Raw genomic sequence first — 23,127 nt, forward strand, 5'->3', positions numbered from 1 at the left:
TTCAACTTTTTGAGACGGGGCCATTCGTGTCGCTTTGACACATCTAGTCTTTTTAGGAATTGTATCAAAATTAAAAATGAATTCAAAAAATAGCAGAAGAATAAAAGATCTTAATTTCACAACTTTAGTAATACATAGATGCCTCATTGTTATTATTTTCAACAAATACTGCTATTGTAAAATGAAAATAATGAATAAAATCTTTATTGATAAAATCAAAACACAACAATTTGTGTCAAATAAGGTACAACAAAAAATGAATGGAAAAAATAAAAGATACATAAGGGAGCGACCATTTGATTTTTATGGGGGGGGGGGGGGGGGGGGGGGGGGCTAGGATGAAATTTGAAAAAAATAGGCAGGACAGGAGTTTTGATTAAAAAAAAAAGGCAGGATGAGAAACTTGTTAAAATAAAAAGGCAGGATGACAATTTGTGTAAAAAAAGTCAGGATAAACTAGTAACAAAAAAGGCAGGACCGAATAGAGTAAAAAATAAAAAGGCAGGACAGAGATTACAACTAAAAAAAATAGCAGGACAAAATTTTACATCCTAGCCCCCCCCCCCCCCATAAAAATCAAATGGTAGCTCCCTAAATTGTAAATAGGGGGGTTAAATAGGGTCAACTCTCCTAGGGAACTGTGATAGTATTTTCTTTTTTTTGGTCCATTCTTCTTTACCATTCCTTATTCTGTGTACTCCTTCCTGACCCTCAGTCATTCATGATCAAAAATTGGATTTATTAAGTAACAATTTATTCCGGAAATATTGTCATTGTTATACCGATGTATATCTGGGTATTAAAATTCATCAAAAAGAAGCTTATTTTTGTTTGACTTTTTGTCATCTCAAAAACGTTCAGTTAACCGATTGTCATCCCAAGAAAACAAACAGGAACTGTCGTGTGAAAATGAGTCAAAACAAGTGAATATTCTAATGTTTTGAGAAGAATTGACTGTCAAAATGTTCGGCAGTAAAAAGAAACAAGCACCAGATCCCCCCAAACGAAAGGGGGCTTCTCTAGCAAATCAGGTAACTGTCCACAGTGGCTCTTAGTCTTATGACAGCTGACACCTGTCTATAAAAAATACACAAAATATGTATATTGGGGGGGGGGGCTAGAGGGGGTCTCATCCCGATTTCCCGGTTTTAATATCAGAAAATCCCGAAATCCCGGACATATTTTGTTAAAAATCCCGATCCCGATAAACAATGCAATAAATCACCATTTATTTATTAAAGAGGTCCTCCACTATGTTAGGTAACGAATAGACACATCTGACACATCTTTCAAAGGAGGCCGTCCTGGTAAACTTTGAAAATTAAACCCTCTGAGTAATGTTGTTCTTAATTATTTGCTTTTCTGAATTTGTGCATTTTGAACAATATATTCAGTACGTACATTTGAAACACGTCAAGTTGGGGTATTTGTTTTCTAAAAAATTGTAGAATGTCATAAATATTTTTATATGATATTCGATTATAGAGAAGACTGTGTCTGTGAAATTATCTGTGTAGTAAGGCCAAGAAAAAATACAGGTGTTTCAGGTAACATCCCCTAAAAAATTAGGATAGGTAGGAAAGCAAAATTTTTTTTTTCAAACGTTTTTGACTGGTTCATATGGAAGAAAAATTCTGACTTTATAAGTGATTGTCCACATAACATCCAAAAAACTTTAGTTGTAGAGTTAGATTAAATAGGCACTTAAAATTGGGGTAGATATATTTAAGGGTACCGGAAACACATGTGTTTTCTTTTAGGTCTTACATAATCTTTCTCTTATTGAAAATATCCAAATCAAGTCTAACTTTGGTTGTAAAGAGGCGTTATGTTCACGGACAAACGCGAAATAAAATTCAAATTTCACGATGAACGAAAAATAAAAAAAATTGCTTGCACGTTGCAGTTTTTACCAATTTCACAGTGAAGCACAAACTGTTTTCACGGAAGGTTGAATTTAAAAATGGCAAAACACGTTGCACGAAAAAAAACCTTTACCACCCTCTTTGGGTATACTGATCCTCTAAATGAGAGCGACACTAATACCAAGGAGATTAGACATTTGTCATGAATTTTGGTTAACATTTCATTCACGTACAGTGGATATTAAATATGGCACTGGCTACGGTTACTTTAAAAAAACGAGCAGAAAATAACAATAAGATTTGGATCTACTCTGTTTCTAGATGCGATGCTGATTGAAGTATTATGAAAATGGCACTTTTGTCTGTCCAAGGTACAGTTTTTTTGTCAATCCCGTTATATTTCAACATAAAAATCCCGATTTCCCATGGCTAAAAACGTGGGTTTCCCGTATCCCGATGTTTTTTGGTCCCGAATTCCCGATCTTTAAAAAAGGCAATCCCAATTTCCCGTTGCTAAAATCGGTCCATCCCGGCGTCCCGAAAATGGTCTCGCCCCCCCCTCTATATTTACATTCACTTTAAATTAAGGTAAATAGACTTTTAGTCATAGTGCTTTGATATGAGGTAGGAGTTATCCTGGAAAGATGATGAAGTTTGTGTCCAGATTGGGAATGACAGTTTCCCTTTTTTTTCCTTTGTAATTCACTAATTGAGAAACGACACGTTTGACCCTTAATGTATGTCACTTTCACCAGTAAAGTTTGTCATTAATCAGAAAATCAATGCATGTTTCTGTTAGAAGAATCATTTAGGGATGAAATGAGTGTCTTCTTACCTGTCATACCTGTCAACTTAAGAAAAAGAAAATGCAGGTTATCCCGCAATGAATTTTGAAGAATAAAATCTGAAGTCATTGCGCCAGGGGTCACCTCACCAGGTGAAGTGAGCGACAAAGTTGCTCTATTTGTCGCTCTAGGTCTCCCAACTTCTTTTCTTATTAAAACACTAGAATGGCATTTTACAGATGGGTATAGGAGACATAGAAAACATGATGTACGGAGATGTTGATAATGATGAAGACTTGGAGGCAGAGTTATTGGCCCTGCAAGGAGAAGACAATCCTGTCAGGAGAAAACCAAAACAGCAGCAAAAATGTGATTATTATTTTAGAAATGAACTTACAATAACATTCAAATTTTAGTAGTAAATTATACTCATCTTATGGCTGTGCTTTATAATGTTTATCATAGAAGCAAATTTAAACAAATTACAGTTGAGTACTTTAAAAGTAGTTTTTAATGTCAGATAAGAATTTTCAAAATTGAACAGAAATTTGCTTAAGAAATAAGAGGTTTGAAGCATTAAGTTTCCTCCAGTAATAAGACTGTCTGTGTACCTAATTCAGATTGGCAGTAAATTATATAGTATTTATTTTTACTTTGTTTTAGCTTTAACAATGGCTGATTTAGACAAGTATTCCAAGATAGCAGAAATAAACGAAGATGATGATGATGAAGATGTATCCGATACAGAGGATCCAGATTTACTGGTATGAACTCAGAATATCTAGATTTTTTAAGATTGCAAAGTTTTGCCTTTGTAATTTGGTATGGATGTGTCATCATCATTGTTCATCTAGAATAGATACAAATAACTTAGATAAATTAGTAGATCTTTAAAAATAATTTAGATTTTCTCCCTTGCACACTGCTCCTATTACACATGTACCAAAAATTTGAAACCGTTATACAGCCTTTTCAGCAAGGAAGTGAGGTTCAGACACACATTTATTGCCACATCAATGTCATGTTCTATATTGTTCCCCAATTAAACACATTCCCATTTAAAACAAAATTTAGAATCATTTGATAGTTGAATGAAGGTTTACAGCTTAAAGAATATAAAACTGATTATTGGGAAACATTTATATATTAATTACCTTTACATAACAGGCTGAGTTAGAAGATTTATCAACAGAAGAAGATACTGAACCTGGTACTACCAGTCCATCAACAGGAGGCAAAGAAGATCAAGTTATTTTATTGGTGGAAAGATTGTCAATGTATGAGGCAGGAGTAGAAAGTGCTAAGTCTGCAGGAGATACTTCTAAACAAAAGAGATATGATAGAGGACTTAAGGTACATTTTTGATTGATTACTTATAACACTTCTTTTTTCTCTAAATTTTGATATGAAGTATTATGACAGAATACAGGCCTTAGTCTTTCTGATTTTAATCAAAGCTTAACATTATCAAAATATGATTTGTAAAAGGCTGATTATTAAAATATTACAATTTGATGCAACACAGTTAGGGATAAATGATAGGTGATAGTGTGGGCAATAAAATATAATACGTTTTTTTTTCAATTCTGTTTCTTATGATTATGTTAAATAAAATCTAAAATTGTATATTTTTTCAGTAGTAAAGTTATTTTTATAAGAGGGTTCATCTAGTTCTCAATTTTGCAATAGAATCCAAAGAATAAAATATATATTTGATGTGGCATATAGTTATATTCTTCATGTATGTGTTATTATTTTCATGCAAGTTTCTTTTATTTTGAAGATTTATTTAAGTATTCAAAATTAAAAAAAAAAAAAAAAGGTTTAAAATTATGATTCTCTGAATTTTTTACAGACAATACAGGATTTATTGAAAAAGGCTCAGCAAGGAAAAACTATTGATGAAAGTGATATACCACCTGCTATCACTGTTAGTGCACAAGCTAAACAAAGACCAGGTATGGTTAATATAAAGATGAAGAGATGTGGTATGAACGCCAATGAGTCATTTTTTTAAAATAAATAAGGCCATTAGTTTTCTCGTTTGTATTGTTTTACATTGTCATTTTTAGGCCTTTTATAGCTGACTATGGGGTATGGGCTTTGCTCATTGTTGAAGGATGTACAGTGACCTATAGTTGTTAATTTCTGTGTCATTTTGGTCTCTTGTGGAAAGATGTCTAATTGGCAAACATACCACATCTTCTTTTTTATATACAGAGGATGTGGATTAGACTTATATTATTGTTATAAATAGTATCTTCAGACCAAATAAAAGTTAAATTTGATGAGACTATAGAAAAAGATTTGTATAAGGAAAAACATCTGTTCTGTTTCTGGTTCAGAACAAAACATCAGTAGAGTAAGTCATTCAGATTTCATAACCATATTCAAAATTTGCAATGATTTTTAATGAAACTTTTCATTTAGTGATTTTTGTCTCGCCTTGACGGAGTCAAAAAGCGAGACAAAGGTATGCTGTTTCCGGCGTCGGCGGCGACGGCGTCAACAATGTATTAGTTTGTGATTAAGTCTAGTTCATGGTGATCCACTAGTGGTAGGTCATTGATATTTGGTATGCAGTTGTATTAGCATTGGCACATCTCATTACCATGGAGATTATTTGGCCCTGCCCCCTCAGTCAAGGTCTATTGACTTTGAAAATTTTGCTAAGTTAACATGTATTAGTTTGTGATTAGGTCAGTTCAAGGGGAACCATTAGTGGTAGGCCAATGTTAATTGGTGTTCAGTTGTATAAGCATTAGCACATCTCATTTCCATGGAGAATATTTGGCCCCGCTCCCTCAGTCATGGTCTATTGACTTTGAATCTTTTGCTTAGTTTACATGTATTAGTTTGTGATTAGATCGGTTTAAGATGAACTGCTAATGTTAAGTCAATGATATTTGGTATGCAAATGTATTGGCATTAGAAAGTATCGTTTCCATGGAGATTATATAGCCCCACCCCTGATCATGGTTCATTGACTTTGAAACTTTTACATAGTTTACAAGTTAATGTTTGTGTTTAGGTTTGTTTAAAGGTAACGACTTATAATAAGTCAATGGTATGTGGTATGCAGTTGTATTAGCATTGGCACATCTCATTCCATGGAGATTGTTTAGCCATGTACCTTCAGTCATGGTTCATCGACTTTGAATATTTGCATTACTTACATGTGAAAGTATTGCTATTTTAATTTCAACATTTGCATTATCAAAATTACAAAAAGGCGAGACATATCTCTGTGATAAACAGTTTATTTTTTAAACGATGATGTGCAACTTGGCAGACATTTAGTCTAGTTGATATTGTTTAAGGACAAACATTTTGGATAAGCACTGTAAAGTTTCAATTATAATTTGTCTGGTTCACTTTTTAGGAGGAGTAATGCAGTCTGAATCCTCACCAACGTTCAAACCTACCACAGATTCAGGAAATAAACAGCCTAGCCCATCTCCACCTAAACAACCAGCCCTAGAAATGGACAATACACCAGTTAGTCCAGAAACTTCATCATATGGTATTTATTATGACATATTGGATCAAGGATTTAACAACACATCTTTTCTTGATTTTTGGAATGTGCAAAAATACAAATCCCCTCCTTTTTAAGCCCCACCTACGATAGTAGAGGGGCATTATGTTTTCTGGTCTGTGCGTCTGTTTGTTCGTCTGTGCGTCCATTCGTCCTGTTTCAGGTTTAAGTTTTTGGTGAAGGTAGTTTTTGATGAAGTTGAAGTCCAATCAACTTCAAACTTAGTACACGTGTTCCCTATGATATGATCTTTCTAATTTTCATGCCAAATTAAATTTTTGACCCCAATTTCACGGTCCACTGAACATAGAAAATGATAGTGCAAGTTTCAGGTTAAAGTTTTTGGTCAAGCTAGTTTTTGATGAAGTTGAAGTCCAATCAACTTGAAACTTATTACACATGTTCCCTATGATATGATATTTCTAAATTTAAATGTCAAATTAGATTTTTGCCCTAATTTCACGGTCCACTGAACATAAAAAATGATAGTGCGAGTGGGGCATCTGTGTACTGTGGACACATTCTTGTTTTAAGTTAATTTAAAGTCTTCATTCAATATGGATAATTATAGTCTTGTAATAGATAAAAAAAGGTTACAATTTAAATAAATGAGACAGAAACTACAATGCAGATAAAAGGAACATTTTCTAGTTAGAATTTATGAATAAAAGTACTAACTTCTGTAGGCCAGTATGCAGACTGTCAATTAGCTAGGTAAATACACTTTTTTCTCAATTCACTAAAATTGGTACCCATGAAAATACATCAATCCACAGTACTAGATTTTGATTTTAGGTCAAAACCTGGTCCTAACATTTTTTCTTTATATTTTAAACCTTCATGACTCTTTAAATATTGTAGAGAATCCCTATGATTTTAAAAGATAGCATTTATCTTTTGTATTTTACTTTAAACTTGTCTTGTTCTTTGCATGAACATTTTTTTCCTTCAGCAAAATTTTCTATTTCAGTTTCTGTAGTTACACTATTACACTGACTATATAAGGGTCAGCAAGACATTGGGCTCAAAAGAACCCTATACCATTTTTATACTCCCGTCAAAATTTTGACTGGACTTATTATGGTATACAAATGTCCGGCGTCTGTCTGTCTGACCAGCGTCCACATGTCGCACCGTAACTTTAGAACCGCTTATCCAAATTTCATAAAACTTTACATAGTTGTTTCTTATGATTGTCAAACGATCTGTATTCTTTTTGGTGAAAATTGGATTTAAACTTTTTGAGTTGCTGGATTTTATAACTAAAACAGGGGTGTGTATTTTTCACATGTCGCGCTGTATCTCAAAAACCACTTCTGATTATTGCTTTAAACTTTACACACTTCTTAATTATATTAATCCAAAGATCTGTATACTTTTTGGTGATGATTCAAAATTTTATTTTAGAGTAATTGAGTTTTTAGTAAAAAAGGGGTTGGGTTTTCACATGGTGCGCCATATCTCAAAAGTGATTTATGATTATTGCTTTAAACTTTACACACTTATTAGTTGTATTAATCTAAAGATCTGTATATTTTTTGGTGATGATTCAAAATTTCATTTTAGAGTTATTGAACCTAAACAAGGTTTATTTCCTTTAATAATTTTTTTCTTCTTCGAATACTCTGTTTAAAATTTCCTTATCATAGATTTCTTGTAAGTTGAAAGTTTAACTGATTCTACATGTATATTTTAGACCTTGAGACAGAAAAGATGTTAGAGACAAGAAGAGATCAGTACAAAACAGCAGCTTTGCAGGCAAAGCATACTGGGGATATTAACACAGCTAAAAGTTATGTACAGATAGCAAAGGTAAACATTTGTAGATTAATCTGTGTTTAATGTACAGAACCAAATCTTGCATGCCTTTTTAATTGTAAGTATGTAAATTGCATATGAGAATGCAGTACTTTTAAGCTATAATGACATACTGCATCTTACTATTCAACTTACAGTTTTTCAAACAGATTTTACTACCTGGATACATAAATATGACTTAGAACAGTCTGTCTTTACTCTTAACCTTATAGTAATGTCATATGTTTTGCAGAACAGCACCATTCATCAATTTTAAAGTTTTACTTTAAATATGCAGGAGTTTGACTCAAAATTACCTTGACTACTTTTTTTTTGCAAATAATTTGTAGATAGAAAAACTTGAAAGCTTTATGATAATGTGGTGAAGGCTTTAATAAAAGCACAGTTGGTCGTTTGATTAATATGTTTGTGTTTATATTCACAGCAATTTGATAATGTATTGACTGCCTTAAAATCAGGACAAGCCATAGATTTATCCAAGATGCCACCTCCTCCGTCTTCTCCTGGTAAGTAACTTAGAATCAGGACAAGCCATAGATTTATCAAAGATGCCACCTCCTCCGTCTTCTCCTGGTAAGTAACTTAGAATCAGGACAAGCCATAGATTTATCAAAGATGCCACCTCTTCCGTCTTCTACTGGTAAGTAAATTAGAATCAGGACAAGCCATAGATTTATCAAAGATGCCACCTCCTCCGTCTTCTCCTGGTAAGTAAATTAGAATCAGGACAAGCCATAGATTTATCAAAGATGCCACCTCCTCCGTCTTCTCCTGGTAAGTAAATTAGAATCAGGACAAGCCATAGATTTATCAAAGATGCCACCTCCTCTGTCTTCTCCTGGTAAGTAAATTAGAATCAGGACAAGCCATAGATTTATCAAAGATGCCACCTCCTCCACCTTCTCCTGGTAAGTAACTTATATAGAATCAGTACAGGCCATAGAATTCTAAGGTGCTACCTCCATCTTCTCCTGGTAAGAAACTTAAAATCAGGACAGGCTATAGCATTCTAAGGTCTCCTCCTACATCTTCTCCTTGTAAGTAACCTAAAAATTAGGACAGGCCCTAAACTTATCTGAGATTGGCATCTTGGATTGATCTAGGGCCTGTCTTCCATCTCCTCCTGGTAAGTAACTTATAATCTGGACAGGCTATATTATTGTAAGGTGCCATTCCCTCTGTTATCTTGTAAACATATTGTCTTATATAACTTAAAGGTAGTTTATAGGTCTGTGAAGTGCAAAAACATTTATGACTGAAGGAGCTTTAACATCTTTTAAGATCATTTAATAAACAGTTTACATGGTCATCTGCTCAAAAAAAATATTAATGTTGTCAAGTACAAAGTCTAATATGACTTTCCATTAATGTATATGTGCAAAAATATTGGTAAGTAATTAAAGGTATATTTTTGTAGGAAGCACAAGTAAAGCGGTACCACCTGTACAGACAGGATCTAGAACAGAACAATCAACCAATCAGGGAGCTGGTGAGGAAGATAATACACCTGCTCCATCCGCTGAAGGTATATATATAATTGATTAAGCAAAATGTCATATGGAATCTTTATCACCTGGTAGTCAATTCATTAAAAATGTGTGGTAGTGAGGATAAGACAGGATGATAAGGGAAAATTACATTAAATTTGATCAATTTAAATCGGAATATATTCTCTCGCTTTTTTACGTCTTTGATGCATTGTTAAATCATAGTTACAAATATTACCAAAAGGGAGATAACTAATATAAATTATTTAACTTTGTGTTTTTCATAGGCAAATTGTCAGATACAAGTTGAAAGAAATATTTTTCTCAGAAAATAATTTAAAGATATTGTAAGACATGTTATAAAAACGCATGAATTCATACAGATGTGTAAGTTAAATTACTGCCAAGACATTTCTAACAGTTTCCTAAATAAAACACTGAAAATGAAAAAATAAATTCACAACCACACCATATCAGTTTTTGAAATGAAATATCTTTAAAATGATTGCAAAAGAAATATATGAACACAAATATCTATCAGGCAAAGTATTTTTTTTTTCAATCTACTTTTCAACCTTTTAATTAATTGTTTCTGTTGTACGAGGTAACACTTATGATTATTTTAAAGAATCAAGAAAAGTATTTAAAGCACCAGATCCACCTAAAACAGTAATGGAGGCATTAGAACAAAGGCTTGAGAAATATAAATCAGCTGAAGCAGAAGCTAAGGCTGCTGGAGAGGGATCTAAAGCAAGGAGACATGGAAGAATTGTTAAGGTAGTTATGCTATGCCTTTAATATATTATTATTCTCACTAATGAACCACCCAAATCTTTGAACAAATAATTTGAGTGTAACATATTTTTTTACATATGGGATTTTGAAGATAAGTAACTGTTTAAATGAGAAACTATGAGACTGACAATTGTTCTTTTCATCATGATTTTTAACATACAGACATGAACATAGCAGTTAGAGATAGCTGTTTTGAAATGATGAAAATGTATATATGTATCTTTCTTTGCAGCAATACCAAGATTCCATAAAAGCAAGTAAAGCAGGGAAGCCATTAAATTTAGAAGAATTACCATGCCCACCAGGTTTGTAGGAATTTATAATCATTTGATTCCATAGTGGCAAGCTATTTGTTTTATTGGAAGATTATTATTGTTGAAAATTTAAAGGGGCCTTCCTGTACCATCCAATTTTTTTTTTAAACAGGTTAATTTTAATGTTTTTCAATGCAACTGACTCAAAACTTATAATTTTCTATTTGGATCTGAGTTTGGTCATTATTTTTTAAATTTATTTTTATAAGCCTTATTGTCCATAAGAAAAGTTCTAGTTTAAACCCAACTTAGAATGAATTGTACAGAGATCATATTTGAAATTACTAAGAACAGCTTCAACTTTTAAACCTTATCAATATTTCAAACTTAGCGACCAGTATAGCTTTCTCAATCTTAATTAAACATTTCATAATTTCCAGTTTAGTTATTCAGGTCCTTTGGAGCCTTTTCTGTGGGGTATTTTTGGAATTAGTTTGTTCTCCTAATGGTTTAATCCTTGTGTTAATTTTCTATCTTTCTTATTATTTTTACTTTTAGGTTATGCCCCCTTTCCTACAGAGTCGTCACCAGCAAAATCAGCCCCATCAGCAAGTTCTTCACCACAGAAGACTGTTCCACAACCTGCATCAACTACTCCTCAAAGACAACAGGAAACAACACCCCAAAAAAGTCCAAGTAGCACTTCACAGAAGGCTAAGCCATGTATGTTATATTGTGGTCACTAAAAAAAATGTTTATTGTAAATTTCAAATCCAATTATTCAGAGTTTCTTCATTATGTTCCAAAATAGAATCAAGACTAACATTTTTGTGAAATCATGTGAATTAGTACCATCAAATTTTAATCAATACATATTACACAAGAATTATTTTGAAAGAAGAAAATCTTTAAGAAAGAAAAAATACTGCCCCTTTACAGCAAAATGCCTAGAGGTTGCAGGTAAAGGTAATACCTTTAATTAGCTTGTTTGTTAGCTAAACCGTGAAATCATTATAAGGTTAACTATACTACCCTCCTTTTGGAGTAGTCTAGTCCTACAGACATATAGATTGATTATCTGTTAAACTAGTTACCCTTAAAGAACGGTAGTATACCAAACCTAATAATGACATCATGGTTTAGCTAGCAAGCAAGCTAACCAAAGATAATACCATAACCTACACTCTCAAGGCATTATGCTGTAACTTTTACATTGCTTGTGTAATTGCCTTGCCAAGTATATATTTAAATGTGAAATTACAGTGACCACGGAGGAGGATGAAGGTATGATAATTAATGACTCAGAAACTACTTTTTTTAAGAGATCTCAAATATCACTAAGATTGATACAATTTCTTGCATCTTCTGGTTTCAAGGTCAGTAAAATGTGGTATCATTGACTAATTTTCATGTTTCTCAGGCTTTTTAAATAGCTTGAAATTCCTATGCAGTTCTCTTATAAATGTTATAAACAAAAATTCTCAGCAGGAAAAAAATACAAATTGAATGCCAGTTAACCAAGCTTTACTTCCTTACAAGCATGCATAAACTTCATTTCTATTGATGATTCTGTAATTTTTAACCCCCAATCTTTTGACACTGAACCTACAGCTAAAGCTGCTGCACTACTGTATCCAGTTTTCCTTTGTTTGTAATATTTAAACATCTGTCATATATATAAAAAATCAGATGTGGTGTGATTGCCAATGAGACTATCCTTCACAAGAGACCAAATGACACAGAAATTAACAACTATAGGCCTCCAAACAGCCTTCAATAATGAGCCCGTACCACATTGTCAGCTATAAAAGGCCCCAGAAACACAAATGTAAAACAATTCACACTAGAGAGCTAACTGCCTAATTTAGGTACAAAATAATGAATGAAAAACAAATATGTAACACAGCAACAAACAACAATCACTGAATTACAGAATGTGGCTGGGTTAAACATGTTAGCAGGCACCAATCCTGGGACAGTGGTGTAGCAGTACAATATAAGAACAAACTATAAAAACTAGCTTAAAAATGCTCAACTGATCAGATTGGTACAAATAGAAACACATCTAACAAAAACACATAGTGGACATGGCCAGGTACTTGTACATACCAACAACAAAAAGTACAGATCTGAGAGTACTCACAGTTACTGACAGCTAGTTCAAAGTCAATAACAACCAATAAAACAATCATGCATTTAAGACTAAATTATCCATCAGTGAACATGCAACATCCAATGGATTTAGTGTAAAGATAACATAAACAGAGAAAAACATGACCTTGTGCAATGCCAAGATACAGTTATTGACAGATTGTAGTTCAATAATGCCTTACAAATTGGAATAAAGTTTGCTGTAACAAAACTTTTCACTAGCAACACATATACCACTTTTGTGTGAGAAGAAAAAATACAACTTGAAATCAAAACTTTGATCTTTCCTCCTTTGAATACATCAACAAAGTTAAAAAAAAAAAAATAATGTAGAAAAAATTGGTGAGAAATCATAAAGAAAAAAAGGCTAAATTGTGTCTGTTATATTTAGTTGGTTTAGAGTATTGGAATGGATATTTTTTTCTTTCAATTTGATGCTTTAGATTTAAATTTCCCCAATGCAGTTAGCTTTTGTATCAATGAGACTGTCATTTATAAATCCATATGTTTATCTTCTCCAAACAATACAGGGAATAAGGATTAAATAATTTTCTATGTATGGCCTTAAATCATTACTGTACAAGAGTATCATTTACATATTTGACAGTCTCATTTGTCAATGCTAGAAGTTAAGGGATGAATGAATTGGCATGTTGTTTGTTTATAGACTTTACAAATGTTCCAAGAATTTAAATCTTGATCCAAAGAATTGTGTCAAGTAATAAGATGTTTCAGATTTATTTTAGGTTAGAAAAATAAATGCTTAAATATAAAAGTAAAAAGTAAAATAATTTTTTCTATGTTTTACATTTTTAATTGTCCTGAATATGCATTTGATGTTTTCAGCAGGAAGTTAAGCAGACACTATACTAGGCAATCAAACTGTGATGTTTACAGCACTTATACATTAAAAATCATTCATATTTTGATAAAATGAATTTAAAAAAAAATGTTTTATTAAAAGTAAAAAAAAAATAATATTATTATTTGTGTGTCTTGTTTGATAAAAAAATCTATCTGACCCTTTTTAATTGGTTGCAGACTTTTGCATTGTTTTAACAGCAGTTTGTACAAGTATTTATTATAATCGGTTAAAATGAATTTTATATTTTGTATTATTTTTACACACATTGATTGTACATTATAGAAATATACATGTTAAAAAACAATCAATACCAAGCCATTGAGTTGGCTTATGAGACACAATATTACATAATATAGTTAAAATAAGATTTTAATGTTAAAGCAAACTGATTATATGTTAACTTTGCATAGTGTTTTGATGTTTACTTTTTCATGCAATAGCAAGTAATTGTGTTTTTCATTGTAAGCTTGAAATAAAGCTTGATAATTTATACTGAATTTTTTTAACTTAATTGATCATGTTTATAAGTATTTATATTAACTATTTAGCATTTAAGAGAAGTCCTTCCTCAAGAGCTGAGCAAACATCTCATTTCCTGTCGGAGAGAATGAATGAATACAGGACAGCTGCATTGCAGGCCAAGAAAAATAATGATATAGAATTAGCAAAGAAATATATCAGAATTGCTAAGGTATTTAATCATTTTGTTTCTCCTTTTATACTTCAACGGCAGTTTTATTACCATGCAAAGTATTGCAAATTAATTTTTTTAGAGCAAAATGACAAATAAAAATCCTGTCAGTTTCTAATCTCTTGGTGTAAATATAGCTAAAGAACATAAATCCTTTATAAGGTATGTCTGACAAATTTTCTTAGTTGAATTAAAAGAAACTTATTATTTAAAAAAACACTTATAGATTTCATACTAAAGTAAAAAGAAATTTGAGTTCTTTCATTCTGAATGAATATCTTAAATTTAAAAGTAGGTACCAGATTGTCACAAGAAGACAAGTCATTTCTTGAAATTTTTAGTAGTCTTATAGATGCAATATACCACTTTTGTCTTTGTCCTTCACCAGAAAAAACTCGTCAATTATGCGCGTCATTTACCAGATAGAGCGAATCGCCTGTATCCCTGCACTATTGACGTTCATCAAGCGTCTTAGTGATCATCATTGTGCAGGATCAACTAGAAATAATGTTTGTTCCATTGGTACTTAATCACAATATCCTTATGACAACAGTGCTGAATCTCAATTATGAGAATTCAATTTGCCGAATAATTCATGCAAGATAGCATCATAGTTTTCCAACCACTTGCTCAACAGAAAGGAAGTGAAGACGCCCCTACACGCTGGCAAATAATGGTCACTCAAAACAAACTTTTTGACAGAAATGCATCGAACTCGAAAGTTGTCTATTGTATGCATTTATGCTTGTAAAATACAACAGTTTAGTTGAAAAAAATACTAGTTTGTAATTTGAAGAAAATTGTTTTGTGAAATGTAAATAAACAGGTTTTTAAAGTATTTTACATTGATGTATAATTTTTCAGGGTTTTGAACCAATGATAATAGCAGCAGAATCTGGACTCCCTGTTGACATGTCTCAGGTAATTATGTAATGATTGAGTTCAATTAATATGGTATTATTTGTCATGACCAGAGTTCATTGACATCTATTGAGGCAGTATTGGGTTGTAGTTTACTGTTAATAAAAAGAAGAGCAAATGTTTTGTTTATGCATACAGATAACAATTGGGGAAAAGATGTAAGGGGGAATGAGTAGGTTAAACACAAGTTTGATGTTAAAGGACAATTATATTTTATGTTATCCCTATTTTACAAATGTTTCCTTTGATCTAACTGACTGATAATTTCTTTTCTCAGCACAGTAGACGGTTACGAAAATTCATCGCGACACACATGCTGTTGTCAATGAAATTAACATGTTTTCAAAGGTAAAATAGCCATGAACAGATAATCATTGGTCATCTAAACTTGATTTCTTTTCTCACTTTGCTATACAGGCTCAAGTAAGAAAATCAATCTTGTTGAGATGTCCAACAATTATCCTTAATTATTTATCAATGTCATGACTTTTGTATTTTTGTATTTGTTATTTTACTATTTTTGTAGATTCCTCCCTCAATGGTTGAAGATCATGAAACATCAACCGTATCTGTTAGCAGGGAGGACTGTGAACTAAGTGGTGATAGAACAGAAGTCTTTAAGAAACTGGAACAGGACCTCATAACACAAATTAGGGTATTTATACATTGTACAAATACATTACCTGATGGTTATTATGAAAATTTACAAAATGTAGAACAATAGAACTACCAGGTTAGAGTATTTATGTCCATCTGTCTCTTCTTATTTTCTTCTCGTAAACACTCTCACATGCCCACCTTACGAAATAGATATAATAAAGGTTTATGTCAATAGTAATGGTCATATACCAACAAATCAATGACGATTAATAATTTTTAAGGATGTTATGCTAATTCCAAATGAAACTTCTTTGTAAAAATGCTAATTATATGGAAACTTGAATTGTTAAGGCTCTCATAATCTATTTATAATTCAATATAAAAGATTTATGTAGCATTTTTTTTAGGCAAGTTCAATAATCAGTGATAATCAAATACTTTTAAGAGAGTCTCTTGGAAATAAAAATTTAATGGAAAATATCACTGTAACACTCTCACACTCTCAAACCGTTATACTATATCTTTTAAAGATTTGAAGAACCAAATAAATATAAGTTATTGCCTATAGACAGATAAAATAGTTAAGCAACATTAAAATGTTCTTTTATTACATTAAAAAGTCAGACATTAAAATGTACTGTATTTATTTTCAGACCTGTGCTACAAATCAGCAGAATTTCACAAAAATTGGAGATGTTGTTTCATCTGCAAAGTATGTTTAGCTTTTTCAAGGTTTTGTTTTATACATTTAATGCATATATCTTTTTCAGAATTTTTAGGAATGTTCAATATACTGTTATGTACACAGGCAAAATTTGCTCACATGAATTTCACATAAAATTCACATGAAAAATTTCACATGAACTTCACCTCAAACAAGCTTATACATGAAACTCGCGTGAAAATTTTCACGTGCATTTTATGTGAATTGAGATTCACCTGAATTTTATGTGATATTTTTCACATGAATTTCACATAGATTTACACAAAAAAATGGACATTTTTCATGATTTTAATTGAATTTGAAAATTTAGATGTTATTTGAATTACTCTATTTTACAAAATTTATGTGAATTTCTGAATTTCACATGAGAAAAACTTACGTGATTTTCATGTGAAATTCACATGAGTTTCACATGAGATTTACATGAAACTCACAAAAAACAATGTCACATGAGTTTCACATATAAGCTTGTTTGATTCACATGCGATTCACATGAATTTAAAATCACATGAAATTGATGTAAGTGAAATTTGCCTGTGTAGCAAAATTGCATTTTTGAATTACATCATTGAAGTTCTACATAAAAAAATCTTTTTTAAAATGTTTTCAAACATGATTGTAAAGCTACATTATCTTGTTAAAAGAAAATATTGTTCAATGCAAATTCAAAGTAAGGCATTTTATTATTTTTATGCCCCACCTACGATAGTAGAGGGGCATTATGTTTTCTGGTCTGTGCGTCCGTCCGTTCGTTCGTCCGTTCGTCCGTCTGTCCCGCTTCAGGTTAAAGTTTTTGGTCGAGGTAGTTTTTGATGAAGTTGAAGTCCAATCGACTTCAAACTTGGTACACTTGTTCCCTATGATATGATCTTTCTAATTTTAATGCCAAATTAGAGATTTTACCCCAATTTCACGGTCCACTGAACATAGAAAATGATAGTGCGAGTGGGGCATTCGTGTACTGAGGACACATTCTTGTTTATATTACTTCAGTATTTATTTAGTTCAAATTTCTAATTATATTTTTTCTAAATCTACAGGTTTGAGAAGATGGAAAAAGGTTGTAGAAAAGATTTAGAATCATTAAAGAATGCTTTCAGACACAATGATCCTGTACCAAAGTTTCATTATGAAAATAGAACTTTCTCATTAGTCAAGTAAGTGTACATGAAAACTTTGATAATTAAAATTAGAAAATATTGTACTCGGTTTTAAGAATTTGACTGATTAAAAGAATGTGTTAGTCTCGTGTAATGTATAATGTTTTAAATTTGATATTTATATGATTGCTCACAATGAATGACCAATTGTTTTTCTGTGAAAAATTCTAAAACTGAAATGCATTGTTTATATTTTGTTCTTTTATCGTACTTCTCTGATAACATAATTAAGATAGGATGAAAATCTCAATGTCGGATTAGAAATTAAATTTGGTATGATTCGTTTTCAGGTGCAATACAGATTTAGGAGAAAATGATTTAGAATTGACAGTAGTAAGAGGTTTACAGTATAATGCACCTTCAGGTAAATATGCAACTTATTTTTTTGAAACTGTGTGTTTACCTACTTTGTCCTGGCGGTTCAGGAAATTTAACAGTCCCTCGACTGGCATTTTACGCAAATACCCCCCCATAACATGATATATCTGTTCGAAATTACCCTGTCTGTTTTCTAATATGATTTTTAGGATGATTATACAAGAAAAAAGGTGATATGTGATTGTAAGGAGATGTTGGAGTAATAGTCAAAATAAATGAGACAACAATCAAACAACACAAATCCAACAAAAAAAGACACTTAAAAGCTGGGACTAATAGTGAAAATGTTTTAGTCCCACATAAAAGTCACCTCAATGTTTTTAACCATTACCTAAGTAGAAAGTAAAATTGAGAATGGAAATTGGGAATGTGTCAAAGAGAAAACAACCCAACCAAAGAGCAGAAAACAGTCACCAATTGGAAAATCCAGGCACCAGGAGACGGGATTCAGCTGGCCTCTAAACAAAATGTGTACTTAATGAAATGTTTAGATAATATGTGAATTATTCTTTATCTATTATATTTTCAGGGTATTCAGAGAAAGATTTAGACACTTATGTTAAATTTGAATTTCCTTATCCACAAGTGAGTAATCAGTAGAAATAATCATGTTTAGTTTATTTTGTGAGTTACGCAGAGCTAAATATCCTGTAAAACACTATTTTTGGTTGCTGTTTTTTATAGCAAAAACTGAATGAATAAAATGATCTTTTAAGGAACTTTGATTAAAGCATTCAGGGTTAGAACATACAAGGGTAAAAATGATGAATTACATAAATTTTTCAAACCTCCATACCAACTGAAAAAATATGTCCTTGATTTTAATGCAATGATTCACTTGAAAAATATGTCTCAAAAATCCTACAAATATTTATTCTAGAAAAGTGAGTACTAAAGATTTTTAGTATGTATATGTACTCAAACTTTATATATTATCAAAAATGATGAATTGTAGGAGGATCCTCAAGTTGGAGCATCAGAAACAGTGAAAAGTACAACCAATCCAGGTACGTAATGCATTATTACCATCATTTAAATGGTGTTTATTTTCTGGAAAAAAGTTTGACAATATTATGTATTTTAGAATCTTAATAATAAATATTTAGTGTAATATACTGTATATTGGGTTTTTTCTTGTGTGTGTTTATTATTCGCTTTGTTGGCAGCATCTAAAGAATTCCTTTAAGAGTTCTCTTAATATGCTGTATTTATGATATAAGCCATGACAACTGCTAACATTGTGATATAAGCCATGACGACTGCTAACATTGTGATATAAGCCATGACGACTGCTAACATTGTGATATAAGCCATGACGACTGCTAACATTGTGATATAAGCCATGACGACTGCTAACATTGTGATATAAGCCATGACGACTGCTAACATTGTGATATAAGCCATGACGACTGCTAACATTGTGATATAAGCCATGACGACTGCTAACATTGTGATATAAGCCATGACGACTGCTAACATTGTGATATAAGCCATGACGACTGCTAACATTGTGATATAAACCATGACGACTGCTAACGTTGTGATATAAGCCATGACGACTGCTAACGTTGTGATATAAGCCATGACGACTGCTAACATTGTGATATAAGCCAGCCATGATGATTGCTAACGTTGTGATATAAGCCATGACGACTGCTAACGTTGTGATATAAGCCATGACGACTGCTAACGTTGTGATATAAGCCATGACGACTGCTAACGTTGTGATATAAGCCATGACGACTGCTAACGTTGTGATATAAGCCATGACGACTGCTAACGTTGTGATATAAGCCATGACGACTGCTAACGTTGTGATATAAGCCATGACGACTGCTAACGTTGTGATATAAGCCATGACGACTGTTAACGTTGTGATATGAGCCATGACGACTGCTATCATTGTGATATAAGCCATGATGATTGCTAACATTGTGATATAAGCCATGATAACCGCTAACATTTTTATAAACACCCATTTTAAAAAAATATTAAGGTTTATGACAAAATAGATGTTTAATTGTAGATAAATATGTATATTTTGATTTAGAATACTATATGAACACTCTGTTTCAGAACATAATCAGCCATTTAAATTGGAAATAGCTAGAAAGTCTAGAGCATTTGCTCGTATTGTTGAAAGAAAAACTGTCAAATTGGAGGTGTTTTATAAAAGGTATATTATATAGACACATTATTGTATATTACAGCTATATGAAATACCTATGTAGTAAATAGTATACCAATTTTTGTTTGGAGAATTAAAATAGATGTCCAATAACTTCTTTTTCCTTAATGGGGGGTTCACATATTGCCGATTATTGCTCCTGTTTGAGATCAGACAGCGATACGACATGAAAAGTGAAAAAGTCGGATTAGTATCCTCAATTATCTGGAATGTCCTATTATTGTTTGAACGCAGACATTTTAGTTCGTAACAGATTCCTACTGGTCGGGAAGGGTCTGAATAGTTCGGCAAAGCACCCCGACAGTTCGGTGCGTCCCGTAACATTCGGGGAAACTCAGCCGATTTTGTCTAGTCGCATTACAATCCTGCCTATGTCGTGACAGATTCTGCTGTTTCGGTTCGAATTCCTAACAATGTTCTGTGTATTCGGGACGGTGTCCCGTGGAACGGGAATGATCTGGAGAAATTTTTCATTGCTGTTTTTCTGCCGTTTGAGACCAGATTGCATCCAGATCTTGTTGATTGCAAATCGTTTTTTCCGAAACAGTCCCGTTATTAGTTCTAAATTCATCAATGATACCCACGTCAGAGTCCCGACAATTACAGAATACAATACGACTGAGACCAGACAAAGCCGTTTGCGATGCGATAGAGCGGACAGTGATAGGATTACGTTCCAACAGTACCTGATCATCCCGAGTATGCCGACAGTTTTCGAACGGACAACTTCCGTCAGCGTCGGTTCACTGTCTTGTCACTATCTGATCTCTGTCGGATTACATTCGGTACAATCCGGACGCAGTCGTGACAGATTCGGTCGAAATTTACCTGGCGAAAGATACAAATCGGATTAGAAGCGGATTTAAAACGGCATTATCGGGATAAATTCGCTTGGAAACGGTTAAATATCGACGCTTCCTGGACAATATCTGATTGTTGTCCTGATCAAATTTTTTTTTATACAAATTTTAATTAAAGTTTGTATTTTCATCCACGATTCATAGGATCTTGATCAGACTTTTAATAAATTCTAATCGGGAATGGTCCTGTCAAAGACGGCAGTAAAAATCGTGAATGTGTGACCCAAGCTGAACTGGTAGCTTCTTAATTGATGGACATGATTTGAGTAAATTTTGAACTCCCATTTAAGGAATGACTGTTATATTTTTTCTTTCTATGAAGAAATAACATAAAAAATGTTATTTCGAATAGGCAGAAAAAATATTAGTCATTTCTTATGATTTAATTCTAAATTCCATTTTAAACTGGAGTAAACTATGAAAAAACGATGATGACGTAAAGGTCACATGACAAAATTATGTCTATGAGCTGATAAACAAAACAACGTCAGTCAATCAGAAAACGTGTTACGTCTAAAGTTAAATTATTTGAAAATATATTCATGAAGGGTACATTAGGTTTTTTTTATATAGGAAACTGCAGGTGCTTTATGAAGACTTGTTGACATCCTGGGTCTGTAATGTACCTATATATAGGTACTGCTTGTTATTTCTTAACTAAATATTCAGATTCCATCTTATCTTGAATAAGAAATGCATAAAACTTGAAAATGCATCACATTTTTAATTTCAGAGGATTTTTAAAAAGTGATAAGTTACTTGGTACAGTAAATGTAAAGTTACATGGATTGGACTCGGAATGTACATTACATGATAGTCATGATGTAAGTTAACTCATATAGAATGTAATTTTATAAAACTTTACACTTACGGAAAAGAAATTATATTGTATACTTAAGTTTTGAGACACATAATACCAATAATATTTGGAGTGTACGCTCCTATTCTTCCAGGGCTGTAACTAGCATCTTCTAATAGAGAGGCAAAATATATTTTTGGCAAGGGGTCTGGGGGCCTTGAGTCTGAGAAAAATAACACAAAATCATGCATTCTGAGCGTTTCCATGACCCTTTCTGACATTGAAATGCAATTAATTTTTTAGCTATTTTCTCGACAATATTCTGGTCTCAAAGGAAAAACATAGATTCATTGTAATTTAATACTTTTAGGTTTTAAGGACAACATTAAAAGACCGATATGAAGGATAAAGCAAAAATCGTAATTCTCATAATCAACATGATGACTTGAGTAACACCAGTATTACTCAGATTACAATTCCACCTTGACATCTAAGTTTGTATTTAGCCTATAAAATACTTATTTAGCCTTGAGAATTAAAAGGTCAGTTTATTCCATTGAACAATAGGAGTTGATAAAATATTGTTGTAATCTGAGTGATACTGGTGTTTCTCAAGTCACTATAATACCGGATCTGTCTGTCTGTTCTTGTCTTGTATTGTGCTTATAATAAAGAAGATGACACAGACATAAACAACTATAGGTCATCGTACGGCCTTCAACAATGAGCAAAGCCCACACCGCATAGTCAGCTATAAAAGGCCCCGGATATGACAATGTAAAATAATTTAAATGAGAAAAGTAACGGTCTTATTTATATAAAAAAATGAACGAAAAACAAATATGTAACACATAAACAAACTACAAACACTGAATTACCGGCTCCTGACTTGGGACAGGCACATACATAAATAATGTGGCGGGGTTAGACATGTTAATGGGATCCCAACCCTTCCCTAACCTGGGACAGTGATATAACAGTACAACATAAGAAAGAACTATAAAAATCAGTTGAAAAAGGCTTAACTCATCAGATGGACAAAAATACAAGTAGACTTTGGTGATTTTTTTATGACTAGATTTAAAAATAGTGACAGTGCAGTATTATACTAAGTACTAGTACTGCTTAAGTCGACACTAGGGACCATCTTGACCCTGTTTTACGGTATTAATGATTCTTTTATTGTTGAAGACCCTCCAGAAACTTTGACCATTAATCATTATTATTTTTTCTATGCATTGACTTTGT

General features: G+C 32.4%; 1 protein-coding gene across 4 annotated transcripts in view; it reads left to right on the forward strand.

Moving 5' to 3' along the window:
• The first annotated feature begins 788 nt into the window (after positions 1-788).
• LOC139515924 (coiled-coil and C2 domain-containing protein 1-like) overlaps positions 789-23,127 on the forward strand; it is a 42,626-nt gene continuing 20,287 nt past the window's right edge. The window contains exons 1-23 of one of the 4 annotated variants that reach the window (XM_071305708.1): positions 854-1,031; positions 2,890-3,019; positions 3,314-3,414; positions 3,818-4,003; positions 4,506-4,608; positions 6,033-6,173; positions 7,885-8,000; positions 8,431-8,512; positions 9,424-9,531; positions 10,122-10,270; positions 10,521-10,593; positions 11,101-11,265; positions 11,806-11,826; positions 14,107-14,249; positions 15,114-15,170; positions 15,697-15,825; positions 16,424-16,482; positions 17,535-17,651; positions 17,945-18,018; positions 18,562-18,617; positions 18,988-19,039; positions 20,109-20,208; positions 21,814-21,904. In XM_071305708.1, the coding sequence (XP_071161809.1) occupies positions 963-1,031; positions 2,890-3,019; positions 3,314-3,414; positions 3,818-4,003; positions 4,506-4,608; positions 6,033-6,173; positions 7,885-8,000; positions 8,431-8,512; positions 9,424-9,531; positions 10,122-10,270; positions 10,521-10,593; positions 11,101-11,265; positions 11,806-11,826; positions 14,107-14,249; positions 15,114-15,170; positions 15,697-15,825; positions 16,424-16,482; positions 17,535-17,651; positions 17,945-18,018; positions 18,562-18,617; positions 18,988-19,039; positions 20,109-20,208; positions 21,814-21,904 (2,322 nt within the window). In that variant the 5' untranslated portion in view covers positions 854-962. Of the gene's footprint in view, positions 1,032-2,889; positions 3,020-3,313; positions 3,415-3,817; positions 4,004-4,505; positions 4,609-6,032; positions 6,174-7,884; positions 8,001-8,430; positions 8,513-9,423; positions 9,532-10,121; positions 10,271-10,520; positions 10,594-11,100; positions 11,266-11,805; positions 11,827-14,106; positions 14,250-15,113; positions 15,171-15,696; positions 15,826-16,423; positions 16,483-17,534; positions 17,652-17,944; positions 18,019-18,561; positions 18,618-18,987; positions 19,040-20,108; positions 20,209-21,813; positions 21,905-23,127 lie in introns of all 4 variants that reach the window. The other 3 variants (XM_071305692.1, XM_071305700.1, XM_071305717.1) reach the window with 3 other exon arrangements.

Source organism: Mytilus edulis, chromosome 1 (assembly GCF_963676685.1).
Source record: "Mytilus edulis chromosome 1, xbMytEdul2.2, whole genome shotgun sequence".
Classification (NCBI taxonomy): Eukaryota; Metazoa; Mollusca; class Bivalvia; order Mytilida; family Mytilidae; genus Mytilus; species Mytilus edulis.